Here is an 18,170-nt window from a genome sequence, read left to right as displayed (position 1 = left end):
CACACCCGCATGACGTAACACAGTTATGCAATGCAGCTTAAAAATCAGTTTGGTGGGAAAGTTAGTCAAATTAGTGACTCCCATTTTTTACATGAAATATAAAGTGAATTGACTAATACTTTCATTTCTATCTGGTTGATCTGGGGTCATGACTACAGTCTAAATAATTAAAATACAGTAGCCCCATAAAGCAGCCGAACGCTTCCCTGGCAGTTCTCCCCAGGTTCTGCTCTGGCACTGACTGTTTATGGTTGAAGCCTTGTTTCTCCCTTCTAGGCTGGGAGCTTATGGAGGGCCAATGCTTTTTCTTCTTCTTTTTTTTTTTTTTTAATTATTTTAAGTTCCAGGATACATGTGCAGGACACGCAGGTTGTTACATAGGTAAACGTGTGCCATGGTGGTTTGCTGCACAGATCAACCCATCACCTTGGTAGTAAGCCCTGCATACATTAGCTGTTCTTCTTGATGCTCCCCTCCCACCACCCCCACCCCCATGACAGGCCCCAGTGCGTGTTGTTCCCTATCATGTGTCCATGTGTTTTCTTCTTTCTGTTTTTAGCCTCTGTTTTGTCAACATCTAGCATATGACTTGACAGAAAGTAGATACTGTAAGTCCTACAAAACACTACAAATACCACCATATTAAAAACATAAAGTAGGGAGGCTGGAAATAACCATTATTTAGCTTTCATACATGTTTCGTAATGGTTTGCAGTATATATGAATTCTCTGCTACATGAACTTAGAAAGCTTAGAGTTTCTTTATAAACAGTTTCATGCCAATTCAGTCTCTAACAACTTCCTCTAGGAAAGTAATGAATTCTGACTGGGCATATCTCCAGGATAAATATTTTTATTATTATTATTAAACACAGAAAACTAACACAGGAATAAAACTCTTCTGCCAAAGCATTTCATAAAATAAAGTGTTAGAGATATTCTTCTGGACAGTTTATTAAAAATGGTGAGGCTCCGAGGCCACATCTCTATGTCTACAATGTGGCTGAGGGGTTTATACGGCAACAGCCTGAGCTTGGTGCAAACCTTTCTGTTTAGTTACACAGAAAGACCAACTGCAGTCAAAAGAGTTCACTAGTGACTAACCAAGGAGGCTGAAGCTGTTTGGCTGAGCTGTTGTAGGAAGGTAAAAAAAAAAAAAAAAAAAAAAAAAAAAAAAGAGTTTAAACACACACCAGGCAGGCATGGTGGCTTATGCCTGTATTCCCAGCACTTTGGGAGACTGAGGGTCCCCAGGAGTTCAAGACCAGCCTGGGAAACACAGCAAAACCCAATCTCTACAAAAAATTTTAAAAATTTAGCCGGGCGTGGTGGCACACACCCGTAGTCCCAGCTACTAGGAAGACTGAGGAAGAAAGATCGTGTGAGCCTAGGAGTTTGAGGCTGCAGTGAGCCATGATCATGCCGCTATATTCTAGCCTGTGCAACAGAGTGAGACCCTATCTTAAAAAAAAAATTTAAAAACAAATGCATTTAGGTCGGGCGTGGTGACTCACACCTGTAATCCTAGCACTTTGGGAGGCTGAGGCGGGCAGATCACGAGGTCAGGAGTTTGAGACTAGCCTGACCAACATGGTGAAACCCCATCTTTACTGAAAATACAAAAATTAGCCAGGGGTGGTGGCGCACACCTGTAATCCCGGCTACTCGGGAGGCTAAGGCAGGAGAATTGCTTGAACCAGAGAGGCAAAGGTTGCAGTGAGCTGAGATTGCGCCACTGCACTCCAGCCTGGGTGACACAGTGAGATTCTGTCTCAAAACAACAACAACAGAAAGCATTTATGTGTTTCCCAAAAGTTCGACTACTGATTTCTTGAAAGTTTAGAGGACTTGTCACTGTATCTCCAGTGCTTAGCATCAGATCTGACATACAGAAGGGGCTCAATAAAAATTCGTTAAATGACAGAGTAAATGAAAGGTGTGATTAATACTTCCATCACAAAATAACAGCTTATACATTTGTTTACACATATATTATGGACCATATTCCAGAGCTCTTTACTCTAAAATTAGAGTACTTGTTGTCTTGAAGTTCATCTTGTGAACGCATTTTTACCTTCAAGAATTGTTTACTTCAGTAAAAAAATAGTGAAAAATCAGTTTTAAAAAAAATTCTAAAGAAATTGCTCATAAAAATTTTACCTTCTTCAAATTACTTAAAGAAGAAAATGTTTACTACTTGCTAATAAACTGTAAAGAAACTTTTTTATGGAAATGGACTTTTAAATTCAGATTAAAATGAAAAGAATATGACTCCCTTGCAAAGTGGGAATAAGAGGTTTAACCAGTAGCTAATTATGATGATGTCAGCTCACATTTATTAAGAACTTATTGTATGACAGGTGCTGGTCTAAGTGCTATACAGTATTGAATCATTCAATTCTCAGTAGTAGGTACTATTTTTACCTCTATTTTACAGATGCTGAAATGCAAAAACAGAGAGGTTAAATACCTTGCCCAAGTCATTTACTAGCTAGTGCAGAGATGGTGTTTGCCCTGTCCGGCTCTGGGGCCCTTACTCTTAACCACTCTGTTCAACAACTTCTCTGTAATAACCACAAATTACCTTTATATTTCTTTCCTTTTCTTCAAATGAACTACTTCCCCTACTGTATCTTGCCACGAAATTTGGCAATATCATATTGTGTCTGCAATACATTTTTCATTGTAATTTACAAATATAGTCTAATTCTGGTGTCAGTGTGTGTCTCTATGCCTGTGTGTGCATGAATGAGTTTATGTAGAGGCATACATAGAGAAGATGGCTATTTTTGTGAATCCAAAAGTGGGACAGCTTAAGTAGGACTTAAAGGTAGATTTACACTTCCTTCTCTGTCTCTCCCTGGGGTATTAGTTTGTACTTAGGCTGAAGAGTTAACCAATAAATCGAGAAGCCTTTTAAAATATGCTGTTAAAATCACAATTTTATTTGCTCTATTCCCAGGTAAAAAGGAAAGAAAAAAAAAAATCTCAACATGCTGATATGTCTTACCAGGTGCATGGCAGAGCTCCGAGGCGGATGTGGCTCAATAAGCAACTGAGATGGCGTCTGTCCAAAGTTCTGTATCTGTGCCTCCATGGCCTGCAGGGGAAGGAGGGTGATTGTCATAATCAATATGCATCAAAGAGAGAGGCCAACACACTCTTTGACAATGCAAGTGTATCCCAAGTCAGCCATGAAAAAAAGTCCAGAAAATTCAACGGGTGCTCTTTTCTCAGGGTGCAGAATCATCCAAGTGTTAGTATTTTGTAGACAAGCTTTGCTTCTCCTTCCAAACATGCTTCAGTTAACCCAGTCACTATTCTTATTCCCAGAAGCTGGGGTTAAATGTGGAAAATCTAACCTGTGAATACATGCATGCAGCTAAAGACCAAAGAACACTTTCCACACTAAATACAGCACATATACCTTAATAAAGTCCTTTGTAAGAAGGAAAGTGTGGGGGTCTCTAATGAAATAAGCTTCTGGAATCTTAATGGGGCAAAAAAAGAATGAGACATAAAGTCTATCAATTATACAAAATAAAATTCAGAAAGTTATAGGTTCCAATTAATTCAGAGGGTGATCAGCAGAAAGAACACCAAGATTTTATAGAATTATTAAATATAACAAAACTTTTGTTACAAAAATATATTTTAGCTTTCTATGCTATTTTAAGATGAATTCTGGAATATTATTTTTAAGGTATAAATTCATTTTCTCAAAAGTTTTCCCTGAAATTTTAGAGAGAACTCACCCAAAAAAGAAATAAATCTTTCTGTATCCTAAGCTATACAATATTTCATTAAAGCCTATGTAGCTGGAAATGAGATTTTATAGCCTCCAAGGAATAGAAATAATTTTAGCCCTCAAACTGTCTGGACTGTACAATATACCTTTCTTGTGCGTGTCAAAGAGATCATCTTAAAAGAAACTTAAGTATTTCCTCGATACATGAATTCTATAGGCAAAATATTTCCGTATATTAAGCTAGACTAACAAAAATCTTTTTCTGAAATATTATATGTAATTTATGTCAACAAGGAGAAGCATGATATTTACTATGATCATTACTCTGCTACCATGCTAATTTTTTCCCTAAATTGTGTGCAATTTGGTTGCACGTAAAAGTGAAACAGGAAAATCATAGCTAGGTGCTTGTAGAAGCACAGGTGAGTTGGTAGATGGCTCTTGACATAGCACCACCACTAATCTCATTGCTATCTACAATTCTAATTTATAAAGTACTTAAATTTAAAAATCTGTCCCCTACACTGTATTTCAAGAAAATGTTTATCAATAAAAATGCGAACCTGCAAATTTATTAGCAATATTAAACATGAATGCATCATTATCTGCCATATTTTAGCCATCGCGTAAATGGGACTTTGGTTCTTTTATCTGCAGAGGCAATGGGATGAATTATTAAATCTCTTTAAGTGCTGTCCAATTTTTATGTATACATTTATTTGCATGGTGTCTACTCACAAGTGTGACTATTTAACTAAATTTTATTCACATATGATGCATTTACATCCTACTTTTGTCTCCCCAGTGCAAGATTTATGATTATAAAAGGGGGAAGAGACCATTTCTGGTTAGGTTCACATTTTTAATAACTAACTCTTGAGAATTATTTGGAAAGAAAAGTGGTAATTTTATTGTTAACGCTGCCCTGGTTAGCAAGTGCTTAATACCTAGCTTCATGTATCATGAACAGCTAAACGTCTCTCTAACAACAGATACTGCTACTCCTGTTTTTACTTCCCCAGAAAAAGGACACAAGTGGGGGCGAGGAGCCGGGGGTAAAATTAAACATGTTTTAATCTCTAGATCAGTGTCTTGCACTTAGTAGGGAGCCTTTAAATGTTTATTGAAGGAATTAGTCAACAAACATGCTTTGCTTGACTCTAGTTTTGTTTCTTAAAGGAAAGTATTAAAATTGTACTAGAAAATGTTATGAAATGGATAAAATTTCTAGAAATCTTCTGTGCAGTTCTCTTCAGTGAGTCCCAACTCTGACCATTTTGGACTAAGGCAGAATACATATGCATATATATTTAAAAGAGTTCCCCAATCAGGCATCAGGATAAAGACGAGATTGTGACTAACTTTATCCTTTCATTAAGACAGTCAGTTCTCGACACTGAACGTTTATTTCTTTTGAGACTATACTGACTCCCTCTTCCTTGTGATCTACTTTACATGCCTTCATGACCCAAAGGATCTCAGTCCAATATTTACCTTTTAGCTATCTGGTAGTCCTGCCTTCCAGTAATTCCTTACCCTCTGATTTAAAAATGTACAGATCTTTCTGATCTTGAAAAGCATGCTGTCTCCTTTAAGTTCTACTTCTTGTCATTACTAAAATGTTTGAGGGGGAAGTGAGCACCTACTATCTTTCTTCACCTGCTCCCCATGTAAGATTTTCTGTCCTTTCCCACTTTCAGGGGGTCATCAATGACTTTCTTGTCAAGTGTGCAGGTCCTGTGAATGGGAGGGTTGCCTGGTGACATGCAGAACTCATTCTGCAACCCATGAATTGTTACAATGAAGTAGTTGTTCTGAGAGCTACTCCCTGTGTAGGAGAAAATCCTCCCCGAATGCTAACCTTGGGCAAGGATCTAAATCCTTCACCTCCTTGGGCAAGGATCTAAATCCTTCTAAATCATAATGAATGCTCTGCATATTCTCACAGCACATTTTTCTCCTTTACTATAGATTTTAACACACAATTATTTATGTATGTCTGTTTGTTCAGACTGAATCTCTGCAGGTCAGGATGGTGACTTAGTCTTAACAGAGATTCTAAAAATATTTGGTGAATATAGAAGCAGGGCATTTGTATAAAACTGAAACCTGGTCTAGAAAAAGAAAAGCACTTCAGAATTTTTTACTTTTACAATTCAATACCACAAAAACAATTATCAGACATTTGCTGAATGCTTACTCTATGCCAAGGGATACAAAGTCAGATACCAGGCTGACCTCAGGAAGTTAGCAGCCCCCAAAATAAAGACGATGAGTGTGTCAGTGCACATGGTAGGGAGCAGGACACAGGGGAGACAAGCCCAGGCTGCCCTGGGAGCCCAGACGAGTGACAGAGGGGAAGGGGAATAGGTTCTTAGGAAAGAGACTTTTGGAAAAAGGACAGAGCTCAGGTTTGAAGATTAAGTAAGAATTAGCTTGTCCACAGCATGAAAAGGTTTTCTACCATATAGAAAGTTTCCCTTAAAAATTTCCAAATATATCAAGTTAAAAAAAAAAAGAAACTACTGGAACTGTGAGATGAATTCCTTCTATATTATCCAGAAATGTCATTAAAAAAATTCTACATGTATCTATTTCTCTATACATTGGTCTGCAAGGGTCAGTGAGATTTAATGTTAACTTTATTTATTCACAAAACATGTATTTGTTGAGTACCTACTACATACTAGATTCCATTCTAGATATTAATGATACTGGTAAAATGAAACAGATAAAGATTCCTGCCCTCAAAGAGCTTACATTCAGCCCAAAGTCACACACTGGCATCCCATGGGCTAGATTCAGCTCACAGACATGGTTTCTATTTGAGTCAAAATTTACAGGTCAGTAAATGGCATACAAGAAATTGGATTTTTTGGCTTCTCTTAAAAACTTAGCAGATCAGGCAATACCACATCAGCATTCCTGCACAACTGCCCTTTTGTAACGCCCACCACTCACGTGACCTGGGCACTGCCGCTGGCTTGTGTCACTCATCTATTCCCTGTCTGGTTCTTATATGCTTTGGGGCTTGTGAATCCTTTTAAAATATAATAATGAAAATTTTAATTTGTATTACAAGATATCAATTGCTTTGTGTATCTGTTGTACTTTCCAGTAAACCCAAAATGAGTTAACATTGAACACGTGAGCTCATGAGCATGTATAATGTATATGGAAAAAGACTAAAACTTTGGAAATGTCCGTCAATCCAACTTCATTAAATCTATGTTATCCATTGTTAGAAGCTCCATTATTTTATATACTATTAATAAGTAAAATATGCTATCAATTAAAATATGCTATGATTGATTGATTGTAAGACACATTATGATTTTGGAGTACTGAGATATGAAAATGGTGTGCATCTTAGAATCAATAAATCATAGTAACTTTTTACTTAAACAGTGGTATCATGAGTCTTACATATTTCATACAAAGCCAGCATAGGTAATAGGCTTAAACCACTAGATTTTTTAAAACAAATGTGGCTAACAAAACGTTTGGTGTTTCACAAATACAAGAGACCATGCAGCCATTGGTAGACAACACTTTGGTAGAATAACAGGAAAATATAGATTTGCTTGTGCTTAAATAATATTCTTTCTTAATGTTATTAAGAAATCACTGATTTTGGTATCTTGAAGTTAAGCTTATTATGTGCATTCACTTTTATTTATTTATTCAAATTACTCATTTTTTAAGGTTTAAGATAAAAGTGTATAAGGTACACTAATCTTAAGTGTACAGCTTGATGAATGTATGTATGTATGTGTATACATTTTTTCAGTTCTTCTAACCACCATCTACATTAAGACAGAGGACTTTGGAATGGAACTAGAAGGTTCCATATCTTGGTCTGGGTGGTGGGTACATGAGAGAATACATAGATACTGGTAACCTTGTGTGCCTCCCCAGCCAATTATTCCCCCATCTAGCCCCATCACCCTGTCAAGCTAATAATTATTCTGATGTTTATCATCAATTATTTTTTATTCTTGAATTTTTGATAAATTGAGTTATACACTACATATTTTCTGTTTCTGCTTTTTTTGATCAACTTTATGTCTGCAAGATTCAATCTTGTTGTATGTATCGGTAGTTTGTTCATTTTTCTTTTGCTGTATAGTATTCCCCTGTATTAACCTAACACAATTTATCAATTCTGTTGATGGATATTTGGGTTGTTAACAGTTTCAGGTTATTGTGAATAAAGTTGCTTAGAAGATTCTTGTACATGTCTTTTGATGGAGGTTAGCAGCCAGTTTTTGGAGGGTCTATACCTAGATATGGGATTGGTGAGTCATAGGGTAGGAGTAAGTTTAGTTTTACTGCCAAAGTGTTTCTCCAAAATGGTTTTGTTGTGAACCCAAAATGTAATGGTCGAAGCTGTAAATAAAGTAATGATTTACATTATGTAGTCTTTTAGGGTACTGATAACTTATTAATAAAACTTGTATATATCAAAACTCAATTGTCTCATAAAATAATTTTAATAATTATTTCTTTACCTGGAATTGTTAAAGTAGAAATGAAAATTAAGTTAAAGAGTGTTAAATTTTCATTGTTATATGGATTCTTACTGATTATAAAAATTGTTTTGCTGAATATTTATTGAACTGACATCATGCACTTAGCATTTATTTTTCTCTCCAGCTAGGACCCACCGAGAAATAGGTAGGTTGAACACCTTGAGGAAGTTCTAAAACATGGAATTTTGTAGGTATAGGCAGAGAAGTAAAGATAAATGTGAACTGAGTTATGCACAAATGAACAAAATAAGAAAATCTGAACAGCATAAATGATTTTCAGATTACAAACACATATATGACACACAACTCAGTTTTACCTGCTTATCTGTATATAGAGCTCCCATTAAGGAAAAGTTTCGATTAGGGACACTTTGTCTTTTGTCCCCTCCCTACTTCCTGATTATCCCATTCCTTAGTCTGATGAGGCTCTCCTTTATACAATTCTGCAGGACCCACCTACTAAGTTACAAAATTATGACATCTTCATGGGAGTCCCCTTTTTCCTTACTTAACAAGTTCTCTTGAGTCTTTCTTCTTCCTCATAGGTCAGGGCCACTGTGCATGGGTATGCTGTTTATGCCCTGTACAAAGATGCCCAGTTGGAAGGCAAATAAGTAATAGAATCTACCTTGAGAGCCAGAGAAAGGAGTGCCTTTTGTAATTCACCCATTTAGAGAAGGTGTCCTCTAAAGTGTGCACAAAGGGGCATGTGTGTTAGCTATGATGTGACACATGCCTTCTTTCTTTGGCCTCCGTATCTCTTAATTGTTTTCTTTCCTTTTTGGCTTTCCTTCCAAGGAAGTTCTACCTCCTCTATGAATAAAGATACATACCTGGAATTGAATCCTCAGAAAAGGAAATCGATAAATATAATGTGTGCTTATGTGTTGCACATTTGCTTATTCATATAAAAGACTTCCTACTAAGGTAAAATTAAATGTGGCAACCAAGTAAGCCAGAATTCAGAAGCCATACCTTCTCTGGTGTGTGGTAGGCAAAAACTTTGGTTAATCTTGTCTTTTCCACATTGCAGGTAGATTTAACCCATTTACATTTTTCTCCATAGAATGATTACAACTGCTTTTTTTTTTTTTTTGGTAAATGTAATTCAGTATTATCTTTCAGATAAAATGCCGTCAGGTCTACAGAGCCATGACAAACAGCATGAAGGAGCTAATAATACAGGCTCTCAAATGACCTATTCATCCATCTCCCTGGTCTGTATAAACTTTTAAATTGTTTTTCAGAAAAATCAGCATTTTATAAAGTACTATAGGTTATGGTACCCACAATGCAAAATATCAAACTACGTCCAAATACCAGTAAATTCACTAACAATTTTCAGAAAATTCAAGAAAAAAGTAGTAAAAGTGGTTGCTTGAGAAAACAGAAAAAGATTTTCAAAGTTTCCTTAGCATTTTGTTTATCTCACTGTATAGCTCTTACTTACAAGGCTTTTAATACTTAAAAGTGCTCTTTTTTAAACCAAAAAATACAAGCTTGACACAAAATAAAAAAATACGTGTGATTGATATCATCTTTCTGTTCCACCTGCAATTCTACCAATGCCAAATAGGAAAAAAATAAACAAAAACAATGGAATTTTAAGTCTGAAATGATAAAAGGAAAGGTTACTTAATGGCAGACTACATTTTAACTGATAAGCTTTTGCTTCTGGTTTATTGTTGTAATAAAACAAGATCATATAAAGCATTACTTTTTAATGCTGGAAAAACAGGAGCAAAATAAATCAAGCAAATAATATCTGCACTTTGTTGTTTCTTGCTTTATAAATATTAAACTATACAAAAAATTAAAATGCTATTTTATATTCAACTGCTTCTAGTTTTTCATAGAAACCACAAAATAGGAGAATAAATATTTTTCCTTTTGTTTTAATCTTCAACTGCATTAAGGCTAAAATTATCCTGGCAAAATTATTAGAATATTTAAGCAAATATTTGGTAATCCGAGTAAAAAGGGACCACAATTGCCTTAATTAGTAGATGCGCTTAGACAATATTTGAGAGAGAGATTCTGATTTGTCCAGTTACCTGCCTTAATTCTTGGTTTCTTTCTTTTAGCACAAATCTAAGTAGAATTAAGATGTGACTTCTCCTCCTGCTGATCCCTGTTTCCTCCTTGCCATGTTCAATTATAATGGTGATATTACATAATTGACTTAACAAACGAAATGTGAAAAAGTAAGCATCATTTCCTCCGGAGAGAAAATGCTCCATCCAGAATATTTTCTGTCCAAATCAGATCAGTGCCATCAATGACAAGCTCACTCAATTTCTCCACTTAAAATAAGTATAAGTCAACTCAGGTAGGAAGAGTGAGTGCATTTTAATGTAGCTGATTGTGGCTGACCAAGCCTGGAAGCCTTAAATAAGTCTTCTTGGCCTAGAGAAATGAACAACCCAGGGGGAACAGACCAGTGAGCTGGACACCTTCTTTGGCTCTGGAAGATGCGCCTCCATAGACCTGTGCTCCCTTGCTCTCTACCTTCCCAGTGGGTTCAGCCAATGACACAGCTCAGGAGCAGAGACAGGATTATATGGCCCCTCTCTGCCAAGTCCCGTTCTGGCAGTGCCTGGCCAGTACTCCTCTACCTAAGGTCACAGCTCTTGTTGGGTGAGCACTTTTATTGCCAGATTCTGGGAATGGCTCCCTTTCCTTGTCGCTTTCCCTTGTTCATCCACTTTACCATGTCTATACCTTTGTAAATAGAACCATTATTAAACTCTCTTCATTATCCTTTAAAAAAAGTTAATTGTGGTAGAATATATATAACACAAAATTTACCATCTTAACCATTTTTAAGAGTACAGTTCAGTAGTGTTAAGTACATTCACACTATTGTGTAACCAATCTCCAGAACTCTTTTCATCTTCTAAAACTAAAACGCTGTATTTATTAAACAAAAACTCGCCACTCCCTCTAGTCCCTGGGGGTCACTATTCCACTTTCTTTCTCTATGATTTTGACTCGTTAAGATACCTCATAGAAGTGGAATCATACGGGATTTGTCTTTTTGTGACTGGCTTGTTTCACTTAGTATTAATGTCCTTAAGGTTCATCCATGTTGTAGTATGTGTCAGAATTTCCTTCCTTTTTAAGGTTGACTAATAATGCATTACACACACATACACCACCCCACATTTTGTTTATCCATTCATCCATCCACGGACACTTGGGTTGCTTTCAACTTTTTTTTTTTTTCTTTTTTGAGATGGAGTCTTGCTCTGTAACCCAGGCTGGAGTGCAGTGGCGCAATCTCAGCTCACTGCAACCTCCGCCTCCCGGGTTCAAGTGATTCTCCTGCCTCAGCCTCCCGAGTAGCTGGGACTACAGGCGCCTGCCACCATGCCCGGCTAATTTTTGTATTTTTAGTAGAGACGGAGTTTCACCATATTGGCCAAGCTGGTCTCAAATCCCTGACCTTGTGATCCGCCTGCCTCAGCCTCCCAAAGGGCTGGGATTACAGGTGTAAGCCACTGCGCCTGGCCTCGACTTTTGACTATTGTGAAAAATGCTCCTGTGGACATAGGTATACAAATGTCTCTTTGAAGCCCTTTCTCTCAATTCTTTTGGATATATATCCAGAAGTAGAATTTGCTGGGTCATAGGGAATTCTATTTTTAATTTTTGAACGATTGCCATATTGCTTTTCCTAGCAGCTACGCCAGTGGTAGCATTTTATATTCCTATCAATGGTGCACAAAGTTTCCAGTTTCTCTACATCCTCACTAACACTTGTTATTTTCTATTTTGATAGTAGCTAACCTAATGGGTGTGAGGTGGTATCTCACTGCAGCTTTGATTTGCATTTCCCTAAAGATGAATGATGCTGGCACATACTTGTTGGTCATGTGTACGTCTTCTTTGGAGTCTTCATTATCGCTTTGAAAGGTAATGTGCTGAGATCCTGACTGATACAAATAGGATTGTTATTCAGGCACAACAAATGAGAGAAATGCTGGTTACCTTTTGCTACATGTTGGGGTAGGAATGACCAAAAAAAGATTATATCCAAGCAAGGGGCATTTTCATTGAGGATTTTAAATATTTCAGAGATAAACATTGTAAGCATATAGGAAAGGCTGTAGAGTCTCATTGCAATAAATATTTCTTGATACTCAGGATGAGAACTGAAATACTCTTTTCTAGATGACTTAGGGATTCGCCTACCTGGAAGCGAAGATTTTAGCAGATGATCGCTTAAGGATTCTTCCAAGGTTTCTGGTTCTTTGCCCACTTTGGGGTTAATCATTAAATGGTACCTAAGTAGAGGACTCAATTCACAAATCCTTTACCACAGGTGAGAACAATCAGTATGACATCCCTGCCAAATTTTCCCTGGTTGAATAAGTTTATATAAACTAAACTCTATGCTGGCTGATTCAGGAGGTGAAGGAGGAGGAAAACAAGTTGAGGGGGAGGTGGTGGTGTAGGAGCAGGAATGAGAGAGAAGTGGTGGCCTTTATAAGTTCACTGGAAGTGTTTAATCATGGGAAAATATTTTTTTAAAAAGCTGAAATAGATTTCTTTGGTATGTGGAATGACATTGAGACACAGGTTTACCAGGTGCTGGTATAAATATTCCAAATTGAAATCATATACTTTTAGTACACTAAAGCGAGAATAAAGAATTATTGGATGTATTCAGCAGAACAAAATATTCTTGATTTTGACATAAATGGGCAACAGTAATTTAGATATACTGTACTGAGACTTCAAATGGCTTTAAATAGGCTCATTATCAATATGTTTAAAATGTTTAAAAATGAGTTCTAAATATCTAACTGAAATGCCTAGGTACTTAGATTGAGTAATATCTATTTCAACAAACTGAAGAATGCAATATGTTTTGAATAATTGTTAATTTATGCTGAGGTAACAACTGTGTTACAGAAGTGAAATCTATGTTAATAGAAGATAAGGAAATCCCTTCCAGCTATTTCTATTATAAACAGCAGGCTGCAATTTTCACCCTTCTTCCCTTGAGTAAAATATGGCTTTAGATGCTTGTGAAAGTACTTGCTGTTAATTTCTGAAAATCAATAATTAGCACTTCTCAACACCACACAATAAAAATAACACAAAGCGGAGAAAGAAGCACAAGTCACATAAATGACATACATCCAACTTTGACTAGCTGCATTATTTATGCTTTTCTAGTGGACGATTGATGACCATGGCCTAGTGAAGTACTGCAGTAATTATGAGCAGGTAAGATAGACCTAAATTAAAGATTTATTCACTAATCAAAATTAAATGTGTGTCATTAATTTCCTTGATACTAATTTCTATATTAAAACCTTATTCATCAAACCTTTGCAATGCAAGCCTTATGGCTCTCAATGCAAACCTTTGCAGTGAGAAACACATAACAAATATATTTGAACCTATATCCTTATTAGTTTTAGGAATCATGGTATTTTTCGTGTTCCCAAAATGATCCTTTAGCTTTAAAGAACACCAAATACATATTTTCACTCCACTAATTAAAATGTAGGGGTTTTCTTTCCGTTTTAATTTCGCTTTTGAATCTGTTAAAATTTTCATCCCAGTAAAACATGCAGTAATTATAGGGGGAAATTAAGATGGTTTTAAGAAATCTTTATCACCCACTTTGTGATCATTTGTTGCAATCACTTCTCAGAATAACTGCCCAGGAGAAGAACCCTGGATATCCCCCATATGAAGACAATTAGGCATCATGGCAGTTGTAAATGGATAACTTTGTGCTACAACTCATTCACGCAGATCGGGCAGGTGGTGTTGATATTCCTTGTCATATCAAAGAGAGTCAGAAATGGGGGGAGGAAAGGCTGAGGGATAAGGGATTCATAGAAAGAATAAAGAATAATAGAAAGAATTCAAGGAAGACAATGATTGTAGAGGTCCTCAATGTTGTCATTATGGGCCTTTAAATTACCCTTCATTTACATCATCAGGATGAAAAAGTGTGTTAATTTTTTGTCTTACAAATTTTATGAAATCATCTTCTCAGAAAAGCCAGCATTGCAGCTGTTTTGGTTAAAGACACATCTATCTTCTGGTTCTTGACAGCCCTATCATGTCAATTCTCTGTAGTAGCAAGGAATATTTCAGCAAGAAAATAAAGTAAAAACTGAAGTAATCTAGCCTACTTCCTATGGGCATATTTTCACCATAGCAGATCCAAAGGGAGGCGGTGTTATCCCTGACAGATTGAGAAAAAGATAGAAAAAGAAACTATAAGCTAAGAAAACCAAGAAATATTAACAGAAAATTAGACTAAAAATGCCACATTTTTATGACTGTTGGTAATATTAAAAACTACTTAATATTTTAATATTTCCAGCATAAATATATGTGTATATCTATAAATAAATATTGCAATGGCTCGTATGTTCTAATAGCTGCCAGCAAAACAGCCTTTTATGATAGACTTATGTGCATACCTCTCACTGTTAAAAAGAAGCCATTGAAATCATTTTCAGTTTGGCAATGTCAACTATAGAATGATGACAAGTATTACGACAAGCTCAGAACTTAGTATCTTGTTAATAACTTGTCTGGTATATGCTTACAGCTTCTGTTGAAATATTGACTCGATTTTTTTCTCTTGCTGAACCAGTACAACCTTAATGCCAGTAATAGTGATGCTAATTCATTTGATAATATGAATAGAAAACTAATGACACTAAAGTAAAACTTTTTTTTCAGACAGTCTCACTCTGTCGCCCAGGCTGGAGTGCAGTGGTACGATCTTGGCTCACTACAAGCTGCGCCTCCCGGGTTCACACCATTCTCCTGCCTCAGCCTCCCGAGTAGCTGGGACTACAGGTGCCCGCCACCACGCCCAGCTATTTTTTTGTATTTATAGTAGAGATGGGGTTTCACCGTGTTAGCCAGGATAGTCTCGATCTCCTGACCTTGTGGTCTGCCCGCCTCGGCTTTCCAAAGTGCTGGGATTACAGGCATGAGCCACAGCGCCTGGCCTAATGTAAAACTTTTAAAAATATAAAGGATAATAAAGGATATAAATGCTAATACTAATTTAGATCAAGAAAGAATGTTACAGGCAATAAGTGGGCTGCAATTAGGCCATCTTTATAAAATTTTGGAGACAGTATTGAAAATAAATTTAAAAGCCACAACTGCTTCTTTTTACTAAATAATATTAAAAACAAATTAACTTATTTTCTCTGTTGCTAACAGATTTTTTTAAATTAAATTGATAGTTTTGGTGTCATATATAATGAAATTATTAAAACAAAAGTTCTTCTAAGATAACTTCATTTAATTATGCCTTTAGGTAATAATGCCTGTGTAGTGCTTTATAGTTTAAGTATTTTCACATATTTTTCTCCTATGAATTAGGTATCATCTCTGTCATCATTTTTTTTAGGTGAGAAAATACAGGTACATAAAATTCAAGTGACTGACTTAATGTCACTCAAATACTAATGGTTGAGCTGTGATACAACTTATAATATCATTCCCATCTTTCTATCCATTTTTGTTGCCTATGGCATACAATATAATCATACTCTGAGGCAGACAGGTCTTGAACTCCTGACCTAGTGATCCACCCGCCTCGGTCTCCCAAAGTGTGGGGATTACAGGCGTGAGCTATCATGCCCAGCTGAAAAAATTATTTAGGCCGGGCGCGGTGGCTCACGCCTGTAATCCCAGCACTTTGGAAGGCCGAGGCGGGCGGATCACAAGATCAGGAAATTGAGACCATCCTGGCTAACATGGTGAAACCCCATCTCTACTAAAAATACAAAAAATTAGCCGGGCGTGGCGGCAGGCGCCTGTAGTCCCAGCTACTTGGGAGGCTGAGGCAGGAGAATGGCGTGAACCTGGGAGGCAGAGCTTGCAGTGAGCCCAGATTGCGCCACTGCACTTCAGCCTGGGCGACAGAGCGAGACTCTGTCTCAAAACAAACAAACAAAAAATTATTTAATGAGAGTGTTAGCTAGATTAATGGTTTTTAATTGGGAATGTGTGTGAAATTCCCAGATAATTTTTTTTTTTTTTTTTTCAAAATAAGACTTGCTTCATTGAAGCCTTTCCCTGGATATTCTGAGATGCCCACGTGATGGGGAGGATAGAGTGGATGGGGAGTTAGATGGGTATGACATGTGTATTAAAAATAGTACAGGGGGGCCGTGCACAGTGGCTCATGCCTGTAATCCCAGCACTTTTGTAGGCTGAGGCGGGCGGATCACCCGAGGTCAGGAGTTCAAGACCATCCTGGCCAACATGGTGAAACCCTGTCTCTACTAAAAATACAAAAATTAGCCAGGCGCGGTTGTGGGTATCTATAATCTCAGTTACTTGGGAGGCTGAGGTGGGAGAATTGCTTGAACCTGGGAGGTGGGGTGCAGTAAGCCGCTGCACTTCAGCCTTGGTGACAGAGTGAGACTGTCTCTGAAAGAAAGAAAAAAAAATACAAGGGGAGGGGTGAGGTTTTGATGAAATGGTTTTAAATTTTTGAAATTGGGTGATAGGTACATGGAGGTTCATTATACCATTCTCTGTACTTTTGTAGGGGGGAAAAAAAAGCTTTCCAAATGATTCTAACACACCTTTAGTAGAGCAGTGCTTCTTAAAAGTTAATGTCTCAAACAAGTTGCCTAGGGATCTCATTACATGTATTTAGTAGGTTGGGGAAGGCTGAGAGGCTGAAGTTCTAGCAAGTTCCCAGGTGATGCTGATTCTGCTGGGTTATGGGCCACATTTGAGCATCAAGGTGTTAGAAAACCACGGGACTAAATGATTACCAACCAGAATATTCTCTTTCCTAAGCAGGTCATAGGATGAAGTTTCTTGGTCATCATTTAGTAAGTAAAAATATAAATCAGATCATATACTTTTTATTAATATATAAAAACAGATAAGAAAAAATATTCTTTATAATGCTTGAAAAACTGCTCAAATAGTACAGCTCATCTATGAAAAAAAGTGCATAGAAGATTACGATGTAAGCCAAGACTTCAGACAATTTAAATAATATCTACTATCCAACAGATCTAGTGTTTACATATTAAGAAGAGCTTTGTACCAGAACTGTACTGTCATGTTTCTGCCCAGAGGCTGTCATGATAAAGTTTATTATCAATTACTGCTTTACAAGTATAAAATAAGTTAAGCTGTCATAATTTTCTCAGCCAGAGTTCCTAAACTGTCAAAGAATGTCAATTTTCAATCTGACATAGAGAAGAAAATTATCTGTTATTCTGACCTCTAATTTCTTGACATTTTAATGCCATAATTGCTGTGGTTAGTGCTGCTTCGTGATTTCACCTGTCAAGAAAGAATGAATCAATAACCTTAAGCCATTTCTCAAACGTTAGCACTAACTTCAAAACTCAAAGTTATAGGCAGGTAGTAGAATTTTTTTTTGTTTTTGTTTTTACAAAGGAGACATATATAGATATTCATATATTAAATATTTCTCTTTTTAAATTAGTGTTTAATTTAAGCATGAAAAAATCCATCTTAGGCTAGCTGGAGTTTAGTGTAGCCATAATTAGCCTTCCTTTGGTTTTATCTATATGAAATGTACAATCTTTGTATTTTAAAAATACTAAGATAAACATTATCAAATAAAATAAATGTATTGAGCTCAATAAAAGGGTTAATATCTTAAACTCTGCTTTTTCCAAGAGTCTTTGTCCAACCACTTAGGTGGGAATCAACTCTCTCAAGTCGCAACACAGCAGTACAAGACCTCCAGGAACTCAACAAGAATGTTTTAAAAAAAGGTATTGTGCCTCCCACATGGTCTACTCATAGGGGTTGTATATAGGTAAGGGTGCATAAATGACCACTAAATAATGAATATGCTGTACTTCACTCCATTTTATCTGGGTTCTTTCTTATAACAA

At 36.6% G+C, this 18,170-nt stretch overlaps 1 protein-coding gene across 12 annotated transcripts in view; it reads right to left on the bottom strand.

Moving 5' to 3' along the window:
* NBEA (neurobeachin) overlaps positions 1-18,170 on the bottom strand; it is a 708,564-nt gene that overhangs the window by 23,292 nt on the left and 667,102 nt on the right. For 7 of the 12 annotated variants that reach the window (XM_016925167.4, XM_054664886.2, XM_054664888.2 and 4 more), the window contains 2 exons: positions 3,428-3,490; positions 3,011-3,100 (listed from right to left, as the gene is read on the bottom strand). In XM_016925167.4, the coding sequence (XP_016780656.1) occupies positions 3,011-3,100; positions 3,428-3,490 (153 nt within the window). The remainder of the gene's footprint in view (positions 1-3,010; positions 3,101-3,427; positions 3,491-18,170) is intronic. The other 5 variants (XM_054664889.2, XM_054664891.2, XM_016925173.4 and 2 more) reach the window with 1 other exon arrangement.

Source organism: Pan troglodytes, chromosome 14 (genome assembly GCF_028858775.2).
Source record: "Pan troglodytes isolate AG18354 chromosome 14, NHGRI_mPanTro3-v2.0_pri, whole genome shotgun sequence".
Taxonomy (NCBI): Eukaryota; Metazoa; Chordata; class Mammalia; order Primates; family Hominidae; genus Pan; species Pan troglodytes.
The sequence above is the reverse complement of the archived record's forward strand: the minus strand, read 5'-3'. Positions and strand labels throughout refer to the sequence as shown.